At 41.0% G+C, this 20702-nt stretch overlaps 1 protein-coding gene across 1 annotated transcript; it reads right to left on the bottom strand.

Annotated features, from left to right (window-relative positions):
* Window positions 1–6077: 6077 nt before the first annotated feature.
* LOC148020230 (uncharacterized) lies at window positions 6078–19546 on the bottom strand. Its single transcript, XM_087700554.1, has 9 exons — window positions 19218–19546; window positions 11492–11604; window positions 11311–11382; window positions 11063–11098; window positions 10837–10882; window positions 7246–7333; window positions 7072–7129; window positions 6871–6957; window positions 6078–6720 (listed from the first exon to the last, which is right to left on the bottom strand). The coding sequence occupies exons 1-8, from the start codon at window positions 19309–19311 to the stop codon at window positions 6907–6909; spliced, it is 558 nt and encodes a 185-aa protein (XP_087556680.1). The 5' UTR covers window positions 19312–19546; the 3' UTR covers window positions 6078–6720; window positions 6871–6906.
* Window positions 19547–20702: the final 1156 nt, after the last annotated feature.

Here is a 20702-nt window from a genome sequence, read left to right as displayed (position 1 = left end):
TAAATAGATATGTCAAGAAACATGAGAGGCACTAGTCCCAAAGAATGAGAGTTATGGTTGGGTAGACTCCATACATTGAGTAACTTTTCTAAACACTAGATAGAGCTATTAGAGCATGACCTCCTAATTAGGTAGGATAGAACCAACTTAACACCATTTTAGGGGACCAAAGTATAGTTGAGTATTGATCCTAATGGTCATGGAAGTTTAAAAGACAACTTCATTATCTTTAAATCAAGTGTAATATTAACCCACTCTGAATTTTTATTGGTTGCAAAGTGACCTTTCTTTAGCTATTATTAGGGGTAATCGTCCCACACTTCCCTTATGAAGTACAATCAAAATTCCCATGTTCAACTAAGTCTATCATTTTTGGAGGACAAACTAGATAGAGTTGTGCATAGACATGGAGTTTCAGTCAACTACTAGAGGAGTCCCTTGGGATTTAGAGGAGGCACCTCAGTCATGGTAACAGGGTAGTGATTAAAGATAAGACAAATTGATGAATAAACGGAACTTAACTGAGACAATATTACTAGTCTAAATTGATCCCTTGAGATTAACTTACACTAACTTCTTACTGTACACACTGAAATTGACAAGAAATCAAAGATGAGAAGGCTATCTGGTTGAGAGAGATCTTCACATTGATGTATTAGTGGCCCAAGACTCAAAACAACTATTCATAATGCAAAGTTGTGTTTGATATTATAAAAAAGATATGTATTCCTCCAAATTTTTTATGGTCCCCTCAAGGTGGTTTGACTTTTTACCATGGAAAGTAAGTGACATATATAGGACCAAAGGGAAGGGTGATCATTGTTCTATAGAACTATATATTCAAAATTCGGTGTTAGGGGTATCCTGGAGTGCCCAACCAAGAAATATATCGTTTTTCATATCAAGAAGAAGCCAATGTTTTATGAGGACATAGATCATGACCACTTCTACCACGAAAACATTTAATGAGAGAACATTTTAGATTACCTATAACTTGACTTTGGGTTGACAGTTTTGTATGTCATATTTGCATTAATAAAGGAAACCCTTACTACACTTGTAAGGTGTACCTATGCTAAATGATTGGATTATTTTGATAGGCAAGTGATAAGGTCTATCACATATAGGTGATCTTTGAGATCATATACATGATGGTGTCCTATGGTAGATTTCAAGAGAATGTTATGAATATCTTAAAGGAGGTGTTTCTTTAGACTTATCTTATTGTACTACAGAGAGGCTACAGTTAAGAGCATGACCTAAGGAAGGGACAGTCCCTACTTCTACTTACATGCAAGCCTTCCTAAGGACTTGAGAAGCCACCATAATTTGCTGAAGTGGCTTGAAGATCTTAAGTTAATCAGGATTTATAAAGTACGATAACCTTGGGAAGAACAATGTCAAGTATATAAACAAAAAACTTCTAATGAGGAATAACTGAATTTATGATCAGTATATCATACCACTATAATATGGTCTGATAGAATTGCTCTCATAGGGTGAACCAAGTCTAAGAACTACCAATTATTTGAGTACCTTGATCTTTCAAATCATTATCGCGTCTTTCTGCATTTTTGAAAGAACTTGATGAAATACATTGGTAGGCCCTTGTGCTTACTCTTAATGAATAAAGATATATTTACATTTGTTTATTCTAATGGGTGCTATACGATCTTATAGGATGTTGAACATGCTTATGTTCAATCGATGCTATTCAAGATAATGAATCAAACCGCTTATCAATCCTCAAATATAGAATTTTGAGAAGCTATGATAACCATTGTTGAGAATCGCTTAAACCCGCATTATACTCAAATTGAGTAAGGATGGTCTCAAGGAATGTCATGGAGAATATCGTGTAACTTCTTAATAATTAATTTGAACCATGTTAGGAACTTCCAAGTGGATCTTAGGAGAATCCAATAGATGGAGGGACTCAAAATAGTTTGTTGTTTTCTATTCAAGGGACAAAGGACTAATAATACTATAACCATTGATGGGGAGATGACAACCTTGCATCACGGAATGTATGATCAAGTCATTGAAGTTGTATCCCCTAACCATTGGAAAAAGTTCATGATTAGAACTCTATTCTATTTGGAAAACAATCCTCATGTTATAATAAAAATATTATTATTTTATTGTTGGTGCACTTGCATAAAAGAGGAAGATTTGAGATTGTTGAGTAACTAAATTCTGAAGTATTGACTTTTGTGCAAATCAAAATTACCAAGGCTTAAGAATGGACAATACCTATAGGGAGCTTCAAGAAAAGAAATTCCTCCTAAAGCATAACTCGCCACTAAAATTTAATTGAGAAGGATCCAAGGTAGAACAAGATGCAAAAGCCTAGATCCTAATTATGGATGATTGATTCAAGGCTACTAAAATCACTACTGCAAATCAATCCATGAGACTGCACGTATCCGTCTCATCGCCAAGGCTAACCTCTAGTGGAAACAATTGTACCAAGGTAGTGCGGTTATTGAAGCTTTCCATATCTTGAAAGAAATCAAAGAAGTTATCAACAGATGATACTTGCCCTCATCCTTCAAATCCATCAAGATGAATGAATTTTATCTCCTTCATTAGCAAAGTTGTTGGAAGGCTATTACTCTAAGTATGTGATTCTCTAAAAGTGTGCACCACCCACTGATGGCAACTCAGCAAATCATGACATTTTGTCAAGATCTAAATCCTCCTCTTGGGACTTGTCTCAAGTTGATGAGACCTATAACTCTTAAAAATGCCCTCATGTAAGCCAAACCAATAGCCAAAGAGATTGCCCAAAACAATCAAAGGAACCGTTCCAAAAACAATAACTAGGAAAGAAACTATCTAGATTGTGAAGGCCACATGAACAACACCACAACTAACAAGTAGGCTAATGGTATTACTCAATATCCAAGATGGCTAAGCAACAACCATTGCAACCAATGGAAAAGACTATTGACTACATGAACGGTCATCAAACTACAAACCTAAAACCAATCAATCAAAAGAGGCCATGGAAACAAGAGTAATACTAGAGATTGTAAGCAATGAAGAGTGATCGGAGCCCGAGTAAACCCTATGATAGAACATCCGGAAGAAGAAGAGTCTAGGAGAAGAAATCGAACAAGAACTTTAAATGTGGCTATTGAAAACAAGGGAGCAGGCGATCAATGTTCCATCATCCAAATATCAATGACTTATATGGATAGGTCCCTTAAAGTCTTTATTGATTTTGGAAGTACTCATTCTTTTCTTACTTCAAGTATAGTTAAGATGCTACATCTATATTTCAAGGCTATAGAAATGATTATAGAATTCTACTGGGGGGGGAAAATCACCTCCACTAAAACTATAAGGAAGATACAATTTTTTTTGGACAAACAAAAAACCAAAATTGAATTTTGATTCTTACAACTAGGGTGTTATAACAACATCTTGGACATGGACTAGCTCGAGAAAAACAATGCTCAAATCCTATGTACCAAAAAGAAAGGTATCTTCCAAGACTTGCAAGGCAACATTGTAAAGACATAAGGAAAATCTAGAAGGACCAAAGTCAAGCTAGCCAAAGCCAACCAACTTCAAAAAGAGCTAAGAAAGAAACAACCCATCTATATGATTAGACTGAACAAGGTTAAGAAGAACACGAGAGGCACATTACCTTCATGGATTAACATTTTTGATAATGCATTTCCAAAAGAGCTAACATAACTACCCCCAAACTAATAAGTTAACCACAAAATAGAGCTAATTTCTAAAGCTAAATGGATATCCAAAAGATTGTATAAAATATTTGAACCAAAAGTAATCAAGCTTAACAAGCAACTAAGACAACTAATTGAACAAGGGTTTATCCACCCCAAGAAATTCACGCAATTCATAAGAACTATCATTGGGCAAGAACGACAAGAGGTATATTGTGGTATGTGACCCAATGCCTAGCTTGCCAAAGAGTCAAGGTGGAAGTCTATAAACATGAACTTCACAATACCCACTACTACTAGTAGATATGACTCTATCATTATAGTGGTAGACATATTGACCAAAGTTGCTCACTTGATTCCAATCGAGATGCCCTACAAATCTTCAAACATTGCACAGATCTTTATCAAATAGATATTATAGGCTTCATGAACTGCCAGAGAGTATATAGCCAAAGGTAGAGACCCCAAGTTTACATCGGAGTTTTGGACTTGTCTATTCCAAAGCCATGGGAACCAAGCTATGGTTCAATACTATTTATCATTTACAAATTGATGGTTGGCCAAACTCAAAAGGTAAACCAAATCATCAAAGACATCCTAAGGTCCTATTGTGGCTGAGAATCGCATATAGAAATAGGAAATGGTTGTGCTGCAACCAGATATTGAAAAAGCCTTTGAATACAAGCCATGGGTTTCTCTCCATAACTTGCCAGTCTCTGCCGGAACGCTCTTCTCCTCAACTCTTTGTCGATGGGGCTTTGAAGCTTGTTGGCTACTGTTTCAAGCAAAGATCAGCAAGAGACGGGTGCCCTTCGTGGTCACTGCTCTTTGCTATCAGCAAACGTCGCCTCGTTCGTATGTTGGTTTCCTTGCCCGTATGTACTCTCTTACTGATCCCAAATATTGAGAAGAGCACGATGTGTGGAGCTCAAGCGCAATTAAGAAATTGTAAGAGCTCCTTGCCTGTTTTTTCAGGAGACCTGAAGTTTTAGCAAGATAGCCATCTTTGTCGGAACAAGCTACAAGGCTCACGGACTGAAGAGAGAGTTGGAGCTCTGGGTTTCTTGGACTGATTCGACAATAGAGATGTTATGGCATGGCAACCGTAAGTTTTCTGAAAAGTGGAATTTGGTCGAGCTTGATTACCATTACTCAAGCTTTTATAGCTTACAAGAAGAATCTCTGTGGATCTTTGAATCATCTGTGGCAAGATGCTGAGTGATTTAAATTGTCAAATGGTTCATGGAGTTCAAAGAGTCTGTTTTGCTCTAAAGCTGCATCTCCTCTTGCTGAACAACTCGGAAGGATGAGTGACTCCTTGCTTAATTGAGCATTACTCAACCAGCTCAATTAATCAGTGGTGGGAGCCTATCTCATATGATACCATCAAGGAATTAACTTGGCAATGTGAGAATCACTTGGAGTTTAGTTCTGAGTCTCATTGATTCATCTTTTGTAAAAGTTTTTCTTTTATCAAGAACTCTAGCATTTGGGCATTGATCATGGAAAAGCCTTCCAGACCAAAAGGTCAAGAAAATGCTTCAGAGAACCTTAGGATGTCAAAGAGAAGGTCAAAAAAGATCGGATATTGACTGTTCTGCAAGTGAAATTCGGATTCTGCTCAATAATATATAAATCTCATCAGCCACTGAAGGAAAGGCTCTTTCTTTGGAGGGTATTCTTGGGTGTTCTCCATTCAAAAGATAAGCTTTATTAAAGGAATTGGGGCAATGCACTTTGCAAGTGTGGTGAGAAAGAATCCTTGCTACGTGTCTTTGGCAGATAACTGAACTGTCAGAGCAGCATGGGCTCTGGCTAAGAGCAATAAAATTAGAATGCAAAAAGGAATGAATCCTAGGTGGCTTGATCTCACGTTTCTTGTACAAATTTTGGTTCTCTTTTGTTCAGGATTTAATTCTGTCCCAACTTTGGGAGATCAGGAACGTGCCAACTTTTTAGAGAGCTCTGCTACCAGCTTTTTAGAGCGCTCTACTACCAGTTTTAGATGGGTCACAAGTGTCTGCTAAGAATAGGGCACACAATGCGGGCAGTGGGACTGGCATGGGTGCATGCACATGTGCTGTGTGCATAGGAGTGCCTGCACACGCGCGCGCATGTGTGTGTGTGTGTCCCCCAAAAGCAACTGCCAACCCTGTTCAGTTAAAGTTGTAGTGCAGCAAAATCATGAAGCTTTACTGTCTCAAAAAAGCATCCTACGACCAAAAATTAACAATAAACTTCACAATTACCAAACCACCAGCCAACCAAGCATGATAGTTGGAAGTCCAGCGGAACAAGAAAAACTTATCAGGGTGATCATAAAATATCCTCCAAGGGATACCCCGTGAGTACATGCTTTTCTATCTTCCAACACAAATAGCAGCACTAAAGTACAAACGCTTTTTTATTCTTTTTTATTTCCTTACTTGCTGTTATTGGCAGCTACATTTTTCACTGAACCCAAAGCACTGTTCATCATGCAAGTTGCAGAGATAAGGGTTGCCATTAATATTATGCCCTTGAGAGCAACTTTGCAAGAGATGACAACTCAGGTTTACAAATTGAACTTTTGCATGTTCTTCGGTAGCAAGACTATCAATTTTTTCTGGGCACTCTGGGCATCTTTAACTGGAGGAATTTCCCTACTCAGGATCGACTATTCTGAAACCTGGATTCATTTCTCACCTCAGGCATTCACTTGTGGCATAACAGGCTTCAATGAATTGACTTAATTAACTGAGATTTTCATGCTCTAGTGAATGGATCTTGCTGGAGTCCCAAAGTCAGCAATCTAAGCAGCCACTCTTAGCACCACCTTATTGTACTGTGTCAGCTGAACTTTTGACAACATGTTCAAAGATTTTGTATGAGCAGTTTGATGTCAGGGAAATATGCTTGATCATACACTGAACATGAGGCCATATTATCTTTCATGTGGAGTTTAAAGAGAGTAGGTTGCCAGTTTGGCACCATGGGTGCTACTTGATTGATGAGTAGAACTGTTAAGCCTTACAATTCAGCCCTGTAAAAATTTTGAACAGGACGTGAGTTACAATAATACTCAATGCATAAACCAAGTTTAGCATGTCTTTTTGTCTTTTCCAAAATAAAAGTAAAGCCAATCATGTTCATCTTCAAAACCTCACACTCAATAGCTGTAAAAACCAAGTACCTGTGTTTCAAGTCTATAGCAAGAATCCTGACAAAACTAGTCCTTGGAAGTGATAACTAACAGCCCCAATACACCTATCAAAATGTACTGTGGGAACAAACGAACTGTTACCATCGACCAAAACTACAGTAAAGTAGGCATGCAGAAGAAGCGCCAATATGGTCATCCCAAAAATTATACAAACACGCACAAGCAAACTACCTTTATGAATGGCTGGTCTGTCATGACTATTGTTAGCCAGCCGACATAAGGCAAAAAGCTGCAACAGGGGTAAAAGCACACATCAGCTAGCTCTCCTTAACAACAGCAGATACATCTCAAGCTAGCTAACAAGTCGTCACCAAAATTGTTACAGGAAAGGAAAGACAAGACTACCCAGCAGCTCGGCCCATGATGTGGTGTCGGTCCACCCACATTTGGCCCTTTGCATAAAGGAGTCTATCATCTCCAGGATTGTTGTCTCCTGCAGTCAAGTTTTACAGCAACCTAAATCAGGACATATGCCTCTCAATAATTTTGCAGTAACACGAAAATGATCTTAAATAATACTAGCAGTAAACACAGCATGATTCTATCCTGTTACAAGCTATTTGTGTCACTCACATGAAGGACACCACAACATCACAAATTTGCAACACGCCAAAAAACATACTCTAAACCATTTATGAATTGCACTTGTGTAGGTAAAGTAGTTTCAGAGAAAATACTAAATTTCCGACCTGTCTTCATGATACAAAATAATCCCACCATTCAAGAAAATTATATTCATGCACAATATTCAGGATAAAGCAATACAGTTCAGAAACAATTATGTGATGAAGGCCTCCTTAACCCAAAATATTACTTTCTTCCATGCTGCATCTGTTCAAAACACCATCAAAGCTTGAAAGAGAGCTTGAGTGGACAGTCATCAGCCATCGGTTTGCATCAGTTTAATATAGCAGAAATTTTACTCCCTCTATTTTCTCTCTTGTCCTTGTGTTCACTGTTATCTTCCAGTACTGTGTTTTCTTTCACAAACTTCTCAAGCACAAGGATTGTACCTTTTCCCTTTATGAGCTCACCATCATGAAGTTGCAAACAACTTGAAACAAGCATCAGAAACTACAGTTTATGGGGTATCTGCAAACATAACCTGATACAGATTCTGATTGGAAAGCAGAATGTTGTAGTCTCTACTTCAGCACGAGGACCTTCCTGTGTTTGGGCAAACAACCGATGTCAAAGGCCCATATCATACATACTGTTGCCTTCATGTTTCAGTTCAGTTTGTTTCATGTGCATGAGGTTGAAGAAATGGATTACAATCAGTTTCTTCCCACGCCCAGTAAAAGTTTGTGGGACTATAATCCATGTTTAGGTTGAAGAATGGTCAGAATGGAATGCAATCAGTTTCTCCCCACTACCAGCAAAAGCTTGTGGGACTATAATCCATGTTTAGGTTGAAGAATGGTCTGGATGGAATACAATCAGTTTCTCCGCACTACCAGCAAGAGCTTGTGGGATGCTCTTCAGCTTGGATCCTTCATTCTCAGATTGTGACATACTTTTCTGCATAGATAGTGTTCAGTCATGCCCACCTTGGAAACTACTTTGTTTTGACTAGTCAATTTTTTATTGCAGAAGGCCTGAGTGCTCAATAGTTGTGATGTACTGAAGGATACCACCATCTGTCTACATATAAATGGGCGGGCAATCCAACATGGCTTACCACCCATGTGGTCTAACCACCCCACCAAACTTCCGTATAGTATAACATAATAAATTCCATGGAATGTTCCAAGATAGGGATTCCAGATAACTCGTCACTCGATGAAAGGCCTTGGACATACACTACACTAACCTCTGATAACTCTTTTTTCCACCGGATCTAACAGTCAACAAGTTCACATAGAACAGATGTTTGATCTACAAGGCTAGACCCTTCCAATGTCCAAACTGAGAACCCTATCCATGTCAAATGCCCGTCATGGCTTCTCATTTGGGGGCCTTACAATATTGGCACTTGGAACAATATGAATAGGCCAGTAATTGAGAGGTGGGCATCTAAGTAACCTCCAACTGTTTGAGCTTCACTACCTCTACATCTGCAAAGGTGAGCTGCCCTCCATAACCAAAACCAAGGTCTAGAAGAGTGACCATACAGCCCATAGCAACAACCCCTAAGGAGTGACTGCCTCTACATAACTTGCCCCCTCTAGACCACAACTTCATCTATCACATTACAATTGCTGGCTCCACCCATAGGAGTTCTGGGAACAAATGTTGCAAAGGGATGCTTGACAAGTCAAACCCCACAAACTTGCAAGCTTTTAATCTCCAGCACTGCATGCCTTTAAAGCTTGGCCTTTATGGTTGATTCCTGCTTCTAGACCCCATCATAAATCACTGGGGAACAATAACGCATACGTCAGGTCTTTGTGTTTGGCAGTTCACCACTCTTTGATCCACACTGCTTGTTATTTGAACCCATCCCTATTTAAGGGTTTATTGGGTAGCTATACTATAGCCACCAGATATGGTTATTTCAGTCATTCCAGCTTTCACTTTTTCATTCTCAACACCCTCACCAGCAAAGTACATGCATCATGTGCACGGATTGATTGTACTCAGATTGTTCATTTCATCTATGCAAATGTATTTCAGTGCCTTACGAAACATGTGTCAGAATGTGGCGTGTGGAGGCATGTGTCACGTTAGCAGCCATGGAAGGCATGAAAACACTGAATAAGAGAAACATGAGATACAATTGCAAGTTACAACATGGATGAGGGTCTGATGAGAGAGATAAGCTCCCCCTAGGACAAGATGCCTCAATATGTAGGCATAAGAGTGACTGAGATGACTAGTTGCTAAAGCTACTACCTTGCTGTTAAAGAGGACCAAAACCCTAGAATGTGAAAATGGGCAAATTGGATCAAACTGAACAAACAAGTAAAAGCTCCCAATGTTCCTCACAGGCAGAATATGACCATCCACAATGCACTGCTACCAGTATTAAATCATACTGTGTGTTTTGCTCATGCGATTTGCATCGATTAGAGCAAACAAATCTCTTTTGGCAAAGATCACATTCCTTTGCAGTGACTGCTGTGTGTTTTGCTTGTGCCTTTTGCATCAATTAGAGCAGCCAGGTTTGTGTTTGGGAGGGATCACATTTCTCTGCAGTTACTGCTGCCACTGAATCCTCTACATAATCAATTGTGTGCATGATTCTCTGCAGTTACTGCTGCCACTGAATCCTCTACATAATCAACTGTGTGCATGTGCAATCTGTTAATTCTTAGTAATGTACAACCACTTACATCTTTCCTAGAGGGAGTCCACTTCCTCACCACCCTCTCAACTATTCTACGTACATTAATGTTGGATACCCTTATAGGCAAGATAGAGCTACAATCACAATGCAACAGATCCCATTACATCACATTCTAGTCTTTTCGTTATTCTACTTCTGTGTTCTATATGACACATACCATTAACCAACTTGCTTTTCTGGGTCTCGTAAGCCCACCAAGATATTAAACTAATTTTTGCAGATAGTCACCAATCTGTGACTGACAGCACTCTGTGCCAAAGCATTCAGATCAAATACTCTCCAAAACATAAGAGCACCACAGTTAATAATCGTAAGCACTTTCCTATTCACCACTAAGATTTCAACTGAAGCTATTAATTCACAAGTCAAACAGCATGGTAAGCTTTTATATCAACACAAGCACTCGACTTCCTGTTCATAGTATTAACAGCCACAGCTTGGATTCAGCTGAGAACTACATGTAATTAGCTAAGTGCATTAGGCTGAAAAGTAAAAGACCATCTTTATCGACATCTTTGAATACTAAATATAGTCATACACATATAGAACAACAATATGCACAAACACTATGCATATTGTAAATTAGCTGTTATTAGCAACAGTAAAAGAAGCCAATGCAGCAGACAACTATTTCACCAGTCCTTCACCTTTAGTCAAGACATCTACTTCACCAGTTGCATGATCTTGATGTACCTGCAGAATTCAATAGCAAAACTTGGTCAATTATCTTCCACTAGCGATAGCCTGCAAGCAATTTTATTGCTTTGCAACGATCACATATATCGGAGGACTTCCTTGCCTGGTAGTAGATGTAACATAATTTCCAGATAAAACAGAACTTTTATAAGGGTTTCTAAAGACTATTCAACTCACCTTTATGACCCTATGAATTATTGGTATTTCTTGGCCCTACATCTCAAAAAGCAGAAAAAACCGTTTCAGGAATCCAATACCTCATTAGAGTACAACCGATATTGCACCGAAAGATTGAGGAGTGTGTACAGATATATATGGAGCATCAAGTGTCAAGTAAGAGAGAAAACGAACTATGATCAATTCCCTTCTCTACATAACATTGCAATGAAGTCAATGAAACTGAAAATGGAAGTGTCAAGATTTACGTCTATACGAAAAACCACAATCTCTCCAGCTCGCACTGGAGCATCACTCATTTTTAGGAAAACAATATCACCCTGCACCAATCCATCCAACAAACAAGTATAGCTTAGGCATTTCACATGTTGAAGTGGCATCTTGATGATATATATGCAGAAGAAACAAAAGAGAGACTTGGAAATTTACTCTTCTGAAACCTGGTTCCATACTCTCTGAAAGCACCACAACCACAGGTGACTCACTACCACTTAAAAGGATCAACCCCTTCCAGATCACTAATGCTGATGCAACAATCATAGCTGTGCAAAAAGAGTGTCAAAAGATTATAATATGTTCCAGAAACCTTGCAGATCTCTCTGCACATGCTCAAACACTATAAATAAGAATATTGCACAACTTTAATATATGAGATGAAGCGGAATAAAGAGTAAACCGACATTATAATTATTTATACCATTTGGCACCAGGCAAACCATTTATATGCTGATATAAGATCAGTCATAACTATGGGGAACCTTGCACCAACTCCCACTCTTGTGGTACTTTAACCTGTAACCACTGGTGAGGCACATGCGAAGTTCTCCTATACTAAATGTGGCTTGCTTACAAACCCACAAAAAGGTTTGACAACATCACTTAAATATCAACAATATCCTAGGTAAGAATGCTGCAAATTGGGCATGCATAACACCTGAATATAATCATTAGTGATTCATAAGTTGAGTGCAAAAGTACCAAACAGTACTGCTAGCTATTCCAAAATTACCACAACTTCCGCATACTATAAAAAGAAAAAGAACACATATTCTATTGAAGAGCTTAAATATACATGCAGCTTTGAATGGGTTTTCATTCTTATGAAAATTCAAGTTCTTTCCAGCATATGTAGATTGAAGATGGTGAGCTCAATCCGCCTTGCATCTTGTTTAGGAGTAGGTTCTAGCGGCTCCTATCAAAAGATGACATACCAGCGAGACAGTAGGGTTTGCGGGGAGGAACATGGAGTGAACTCAGCAAACATGGAGAAGAGAAGAGAAGAGAGAAGAAACTTTGATGAATGGAATGATGAAGATCTCTCTCATGGAGTGAATGTGATACAAGGGAACAAGGGTGCCGTAGCGCAAGGAAGATGATGAAGACAGCCACGAACCACGAACCACGAACCGCAATGTTCTCCTGAAGGGGTGTGAGGGTAGTGGAGAGGCTGGAGAGAAGAGGTGACGGATTGAATGAATCAACCATAAGGAATGAATAACAGAGTGGCCTATAAATAGGCACAATCAATCTAGGGTGGAGCCCCTTTTTGGGGCTGCAAACCCTAAACGCAAAACGCAAAAACGCAAAAACGCAAACTACGGGTGAAGGCTGAAGAATGCTAATGCAGCAGGTGCCACTTGGGCAGTGTCCCTCGCGAGGAATTTGTTCACTTGCCCAAGCGCCCTAGTACAAAGATGATGAAAACATGCAATGCATAGGAGGAATGTCGGACTTTGTGTAGTGTCGAGAACCATAAGGATATGCCCGTACTCGATCTTGAGAGTTGGCTCCATGTTGACCAAGGGACGAAGAAGATCCACCCTGTAATTTGAGAATACCTCCTAAAAGGAGACCTTTGAAGATAATCAGCTCTCCGTGACTCCATGTTGGAAGGAATACGAAGGCCTAGCCACCAAGTCACTGATGAAGACCCAAGGGCCCCAATCTAGGTAGATCCTCTAGATCTTGGGTATGAGTAGAGAAAATGACTACTCAAAGGAGAGCCACTCCTCGAAAGTGAAAGGTGGTGATATGTGAAGAACTTCATGGCACATAGGATGCCTCTCTGAATCGGAAGGAGTAGAAGTAGGAGTCCCCCTCTGAAGCCGAAGAAGAACTAGAAGTCCCCTCTGAGGGCGAAGTAAGAAAATACCCCTCTAAATCCCAGTCTGAGAAAGAAAGGGAATCCAACCACTCATGGCTCACGGACTGCGAAGCATCTAATGACGAAAAGAAAGTGCCGCCGGTCATGCCAAAGAAGGTATTTGGGGCTCGGAAGAAGAAGCCGGAAAGCACCCAGAAGTGGCCTCTCGAACCTAAGTGGAAGAGAATGGAGAAGGAGGAGGCTCAAGATGAGCCAAGGGTGGGGAACAATCACGAGCTCTCAGGAGAGTGGACTGTGGAGGAGATGTGGGCTCTGGGAGGAGTTTCGAGAGTGGCGCCTCTGGATATGGGAGAGCAGGCCACTTGATGAGCTGGAGTGGGACCCTGGAGAGTGGCTATGGCAGGCCACTACGATCACCAAGAAGCCACTAAGGTTCTTGGAGTACACAGCCAAGATTGGCAGACATATACTGATGCAGGAGGACATGGACAGGGCACCTTCGCGTAGCAGATACTGGGCGGAGCACAACATCACAGATGCCTTCCGTCGAACTTTCTGGCGCCGCCTATGGGACAGCTGGAGGCCAAGAAGGGTATCGTATTTCCTATGGCTTTTGGCACATGGAGGTCTGGCGATGGGGAGTTGGCTAGCCCAAATGCAACAGGATGGAAGGTGTAAACGCTGCCCACAGCAACTTCTGGAAACTACAAACCACTGCCTTTGGTCATGCGAGGCGGCACAGCTCATGTGGAGAGAAGCATGCCGCATTCTCCGCCGTTTGGCACCCAGTCTTGGATGTATCTCGTGGGGAGCTTTCTGCTAGCAGGCAGTTAGCTAGAGCCGTCACCTTTTGTATGAGGCCGGGATGCAGGACACGATATTCATCATTGAGGCTGGGTCTTGTGGAGTGGTCGGCCTAGAGGCTTTACTCAGCCGCCAGGTACTGGAGCCCACAACAAACCACTCTGAGGTATGGGAAATCGTAGGGAGTCTTACTGGATGGCACATCTGAAAGGCACGTTGTCAGGAGGTTTTTGTCGGGGAGAGCCTTTCAGTATAAGAGACTTTGGCAAAGCTCCAGACTTCCATCATCCACTCCCTCCGCAGCCGGTGGGACCAAGTGCAAGGCAAGTCTTGAGCTCGTCAAGAGCTCCGTTTTCACTTCCTGCGGCACCTGGGGCGACCAGGACCTGTTCTTCATGATGCAGGTAGGCAGCCCCAGATGGTGATACACCCCCCCCCCCCGCCCCCCCCCCATGGCTTCTTGCCCCCATCCCACCCCAAACCGCCTTGAGAGGCTTGTATACATGATGTATTTGTGACTTTGCATCGACTCCATCTAGTCTGTTGAGCATGAGCACTCCGTTGTAATCAGCTTTTGAGTAGTATAATCAGCCACATTTTACTTGCAAAAAAATACAAAAAGAAATCCACCCCAATGCTGGACCAATACATGCCTACAAAACCCATGATGTATACTTTGCTAACATATGTCCAATAAATCTATAGTATCACTACATTTGGCAGTCCAAATATATGAAGCAATGATGCTAGCTATCATCTCCCATCTAAGAGAGTAAAAATCAATCGAACAACAGCTTACAAATGTCGCCTAGCTGTAGAATGATGCGCCCAAGCCAACTGTGAAGAGACAGTGTGAAGACTTGAAGCAGTTGAGCAAGGTGTAGGCAACCTAAAACAGCAGTCAAAAATGGTAGAAAGAACCGGAACCACCACACTTGGGCTCCAATACCACGTCAAACATGTATGGAGCAAGGGAAGCATTACACAAACAACTGAACAAAGAACAAGAACAAATGAGCTCAGAAATGATGATTTTGAGAAATGGAATCTATATACCAAAGCATAAGAGTGTGTACAACCAAACAAGCTATGGGCAACCAAAAGCTGATGAGAAACTCTATCCGATCCAATGTTAAATAGCAATTGGCATCACTCTAGATCCTCCTCCCAAACCTAATGGTGTATCTGAAAAAGGGAACATTATTGGGTCTCTCTACAAAGAGATCTCCCCAAACCCAATCCCCAAGGTGCCATTGTTATCTCTAGAGAGGCCCACTTTGATACACACAATAACTCCAACCATGCATCTGGTATGAACCCTAACTAATCCAAATCCTCTTTTGAGATTGCCATCCTTCTGCACCGAAAAAGTAAACTCTCTCTCCACCAGTGGCATTGGTAATGATTGTAAGAAGAATATCTCCCCTAATAAAGAATACAGGTCTAAGAGGGGTCTATATGATCCCCAAACCACCCCCAGGTCTGTGTTGGAGTGATAGCATCCCATGCAACTTTAGCACTACTTGGGCTTCCATCTCCACCTGACCAAATGAAATTTCTCATAAGGTACGTCACTTAACATGATAAAGATACATTAGGGTTTGCATTGAGAAAACAGATAATTTATGAACATAACTAAAACACAGTAACTCAGACAAAAGGAAAAATGTGAAAATAGAAAGAAGAAGGTGAAAGTAAATGAATAATGAATGTTGAATTAATGAATATAAATGTATGCATATGCTCAAAGGCAAAACACTCCAACAATCAATAACTCATGGGATCAAGCTACGTGAGGTATCAAAGAGTGTCATCTACTGCTCCTAAATGCAGTAACCACCAGTTGGAGCTGATCCTAATGAAGAAAAGTGCTGAAAACCCAAAAATGCAGCAGCTAGCAGCTGGTTCCATGACATGGCAATCAGAGTGGCCTGATTTGCAGCCTCTACGACTGAACCAGCAACTGGACAATGATGAGGGAGCGCTGAATCGGTACAACATGATGGTGGGAAAGGCCTCTTGATGATGAAGAGCAGTAGGGCAACCTGCAAACATGAAAATGCACCAGTGTAGATGACCTCTGGGCGATGAACAACAGCAGGGCAGCCTGCTCAGATGAAAATGCAGCTGTCCATCAGGTCATGCTGATGGCAGCCACTAGAAATAGTCTAACAGGGTTTGGAGTGATGAGGACAGTTGCTAGAACCATGGTGTAGGTAGCCTTTAAATGGTCATTGCAGCAACTGGAGTTGATGGGCAAACTGGAGAGCCCAGGATGCAAGGGGCTTAGCACACTATTAGCAGAGATGGAACCAACCAAAGTTCACGGTCTGGGACAATGAAGCACACCATGCATTTGAGTTTTGGGGTTATTTAATAAGCTTAATAAAGGCTTAATGTGCAATGCACATTTTTAGCTTAACATCTCCTCTCATGCCCAAAATAGGAACCAAGAGGGATTGCCAAGCAAAGCTCCCCCCTTTTCCCCAAATGATCTCGTCCCAAAGTAGCTGGGGCATTGGTCAATGGGTGCTCAAGGGCTGCCCAAGAACCTATCAAGATTACAAAGGTGGTGGTTATCCCACCTCGAGAGCCCAAATGATTTTTTGTGGACTTTTTAGGAATTTAAAATTGAGGCTAGACAGTGGCCAATACTTGGGCAGGGCCATGTATTTTTCATTTTATGGAATTATTTTTGGCTGGAAATTCAGCCTAGAAGCTGAGTTTCTGCATGGGCAAGTTTGCTACTTCATTCAGCCATGACCAATGCCATGCAAGGCCGGAAAGGAGTTAAGAGGGCGGTTTTGGGCTGAGACATCAGCTGAAGGTCAATGAGGAGGCAGAGACAGGAGCTGAGCACCCATCTCAGCATTCAACATCAGAAACATCCTAAACAGCAACCAACAACCTCAGCTGGGCACTCATTTGATGCAGGCAACATCTGGGACACATTTTGATGCGGAAAATTGTTTTTGGGCATCATTTGGGCTGGTAATTGCTACCGGTCACTGCTTGGAGGCAGCAAAACAAAGATTTTTCTCTCCTACCACCCCTCTCTCCACCACACCTGATGCATGTGCAATCTAGTGAAGAAAATTACTGCCTAGATCCTCAATTTTGAACCTTAAGTGTTGTTGTTGGGATTTTGCTAGTAAGGATTATGATTTGCACAGTTGCCTTGGAAGTTGGGATGCATGCATGCATGCCTCAATGCCTTTTGAAGGTTGCTGCTGTAATTTCAATCAGTGGACAACCCATTGGATGAAATCTGATGTTCTACAACAGGACTGATTTGCATGCAATTGAGGAAAATTCAAAATGGCTCCTCGAGATGCGTAATCAAGGGGCAAATTGAAAATTAGGGTTGCTAGTTGCAGAGGACAACAAGTTAATCCAAAATTGTGAGGGATTGAGACTCAATTTGCTGGAATTGGGGAAGATTTCAGCCAATGGAGCTTGGAGGGATTTCCACTTCTCACACTAGTCTCTCAATTACAGAGATAAAATCTTTGCATGATGTAATTCATCAACTTCTGGAATCAATCAAAAGAACACCAAGAATTTGGGGGCCAGTCAATGTTGGCTTGTCTCTTTTCTTGAGTTGGTAAAATGTTGAGTTTCTTTCAATGTGACAATTGCTTGCTGTAATCATTTGTAAAATCACATTTCACCACCCTTCTCAAAAAGGAAGGCTAGTTTCATATAGACTACAAGATTAGACCCGAGACAAATGGACCAGCCCTAAATGAGCGCCCAGCCACCTATACAAGGACCCAAATATCAGCCTAATACATGTGCCTAATACCCATGAAATGTAGATTGCTAACAATCTCAGTTGGTATCAAGAAAGAAGAGGGTGGTGCTTATCTGCTCTTCCCCCATACTCCAACATCGAGAGGGGGCCTTCTTCTTTTACTACTCATTCACTTTTGTAAACCAGCACATTTCCTTCAAATTCTTTTGGGGATTACCCATCTCCATTTTGTTCCCAAAATGTTGCTAGAGAACTCCACTTTGGTGACACCCAACTCTGATCATGGCACCCCATGGTTTCACATAATTTCAACACAATAAAACCGCCCATGCCATATACATATCACTTAACTTCTGAGTATGGATTATTGAGTTCTCCATATACATTTATTTTGCATCCATTTAAGTTTCTTTTTTCCTCTATCATAGGAAGTTGAGTGTGACAAAGTGTTTGCCCTATGTTTTGTTCCAACCTTTGAGTTGCATTTTGCTTTTCACGTCCTTTTGTTTCATCAAATGAACATGTGTATTACTTGCTCTCTTGATCATACATTCACATCAAGTAATCCACAGTTAACTTATAACCAATAAATTGTGAATCACATGTTCAATCTTCGTCTCTTGAATTAAACTGCCATTTGAATCACCGTAATGAGATGTGATCCAAAGAGGTTACATGGGAATGTCAGCAAAATAGCAAAATACGTTCAAGACTAGTCCTTCTAGGCTTGGAAGCCACAACAAGTTACTACATGATGTATCTTCAAGAGTGAGGCAACTGGTCTATAGGCTCATGGGAGCGTTAGGCTTGGCAGTCGTAAGAGGTTAATACAGGATGTATCTTCTAGAATGAGGCAGCTGGTCTGTAAGCTCAGCACAAGGCAATCAGTTTGAAATCTGTGATTGCTACATCTATTTGCCGAATGTGTAGGATATACAGCAATAAAAAAGTAGCAAAGTTCCTTGAGGCAGTTTGATTGAAATAGCCTGTGGTTGGTAGTAAAGCCTACAACTACCTATGTGTTGTTAGTTATGGAGTTGTTGGCAATTCTAACAGGCACTACGGATGGTGAAGGAATATGTTAGCCAGAGTGCAAAAAAGCAGTCGTGCATGATGCCTTCCATACAAATTCTGTAGCTCAGGTGTCTTCTGGCATCTGCTTCCAGTGGTAATGTGAAGAGACAGTGATGATTCTCCATTGATAGAAATGACAATTGTTACAGCCCCCCACTACCGCCCTAAAATCTTCGCTCTTATTGAAAGAATACCGGATTTGTCAGCACTACAAACTAGCCATTGCCATACTGTGCAATTATTAAAGCAGATTGTGCAGTTATTAGAGAAGATTGTTCAGACAAGCAGTCGTCCTTTTAGGATCCGCCTTAGTAGTCTCTCCTTTGCAATTTAGCAGTTATTATTTACACGGGATTCAGGGGGTCTAACATGTCCATCAAATTGAGAATATTAGCTTTGAGCATTGTTGATATACTGACCAAGACCGATGATTTGCATGAAGAGCTGTCTGAGCTGGATGCTGCGGATCGAGTCGATACATTCCTGGACATATCCAGCGATGGCGCTCGTCATGCTGCTGTGTCACCCCTCTCTCTCTCTCTCTCTCTCTCTCTCTCTCTCTCTCGGCCCGGGGCGCAGGTCAAACGAGAAGCTAACTGGGCTTTCAAAGCCCGCGTTGAAATAAATGCTCAAATCGTTATCATCTCCACCCACATGGATAGAGCAACTAAGGACATCTTCCCACCAGGCCCTGATTCGGAACCAGCAACTAAGGGCATGTTCCCACCAGGCCCTGATTCGGAATCAGGTTGGGAACCCGTTGGCAAATCCACAAGATCGCATTCTTATAGGCCAGCGAACCAAGATACCGGTTTGCTGGCATGATTCACACTCGAGCGGATACCCATTGTCCGGGAAAGTGGTGTTTCGGTTTATCATTTAGCCGATTACCTCGAGGATTTTCTACGAGACTTAAATCTAGAAGGATTTTTGCTTTTTTTCTTTTCTTTTTTGAAATAGAGTCAATTTGTAAAATGTATGTCCAAATTGCTTGATTTGCTAGTTTGAGAAGAGTGCAATGGCGAATTTGTGTATGTTTCTCGATTCTCTGTATCTTTCTCAAATAATGTTTTTCTTGGACTCTCATTGGCCTCTTTCCAAGGGACAAGGGCGATTACGAAGAGGGTTAAGCAATGGTTTCTCTTAAGGTCATAGGTTTGGCAAGAGAACCTCGTGTTCATAGGAAACTGGAAAATTACCCTATATAATAGTGACTACTCATAAGGATTTCTTGAGGAGAGGGAGAGTTGGGATCAACTATTGTAAGGATATTAACTTTATTAAATTTGGTTGTCCTGTTGGGGTAAAGGCTAATGGCCAATAGCTAGGCGAGTACCCCTTGTATAAGTGCACATTACATAGTCATATATAAGTGAAAATAACAAAGACTAAGGATACCATTCATTTTACCAATAAAACTCTCTTGTGCTTCTCAACCCTCTTGCACTCCATAGGTTCTACCGCACATTCCACCATTACTTCCCTCTCAAATGATATCAAAGCAACGTTTGTGGAAATTTATGCTTGGAGCGAGGAATGTGAGGAGTGAAGCTTTGTTGTGAAGTTCAAAAATTCAAGCTCTTCTTGCAACATTCATGCTTGTTGTCCACAACTGGAAAGAGGTACTACTCTCATTATTGAGCTCTACATCTCAGTCAAACATGTATTTCGACTTGAGAATTGAGGCTTGATTTGAGGACTTCCATTGTCCAATTTGGCACTCTTTGGGTAGCCATTGGTGGTTGGTTTTCAAGTCAAATAGCTTAGTTTTGGAAGCTTAGAGAGATTGATCAACATTGAAGCTTTTCAAGAGAAGAGGAAATTGTATTCTCTTCTACTTTTCTCCTCTCAAATCTATGTACGATGGAGAAGAAAGTGAAAATACCCTTCAACCATTCACTTTG

The sequence above is a fragment of the Lygodium microphyllum genome, chromosome 19 (assembly GCF_053477565.2).
Source record: "Lygodium microphyllum isolate KBCC chromosome 19, Lygodium_microphyllum_v1.1.10, whole genome shotgun sequence".
NCBI lineage: Eukaryota > Viridiplantae > Streptophyta > Polypodiopsida > Schizaeales > Lygodiaceae > Lygodium > Lygodium microphyllum.
The sequence above is the reverse complement of the archived record's forward strand: the minus strand, read 5'-3'. Positions and strand labels throughout refer to the sequence as shown.

Coding starts and splice junctions, on each gene's coding strand:
- LOC148020230 (XM_087700554.1), bottom strand. CDS start 19,311: ATGACGAGCGCCATCGCTGGATATGTCCAGGAATGTATCGACTCGATC. Junction 11,605..19,217: donor CATGCAAATCATCGGTCTTG/GTCAGTATATCA, acceptor CTTTTTGCACAG/CTATGATTGTTGCATCAGCA. Junction 7,334..10,836: donor AGTAGATGTCTTGACTAAAG/GTGAAGGACTGG, acceptor ACTTGACTGCAG/GAGACAACAATCCTGGAGAT.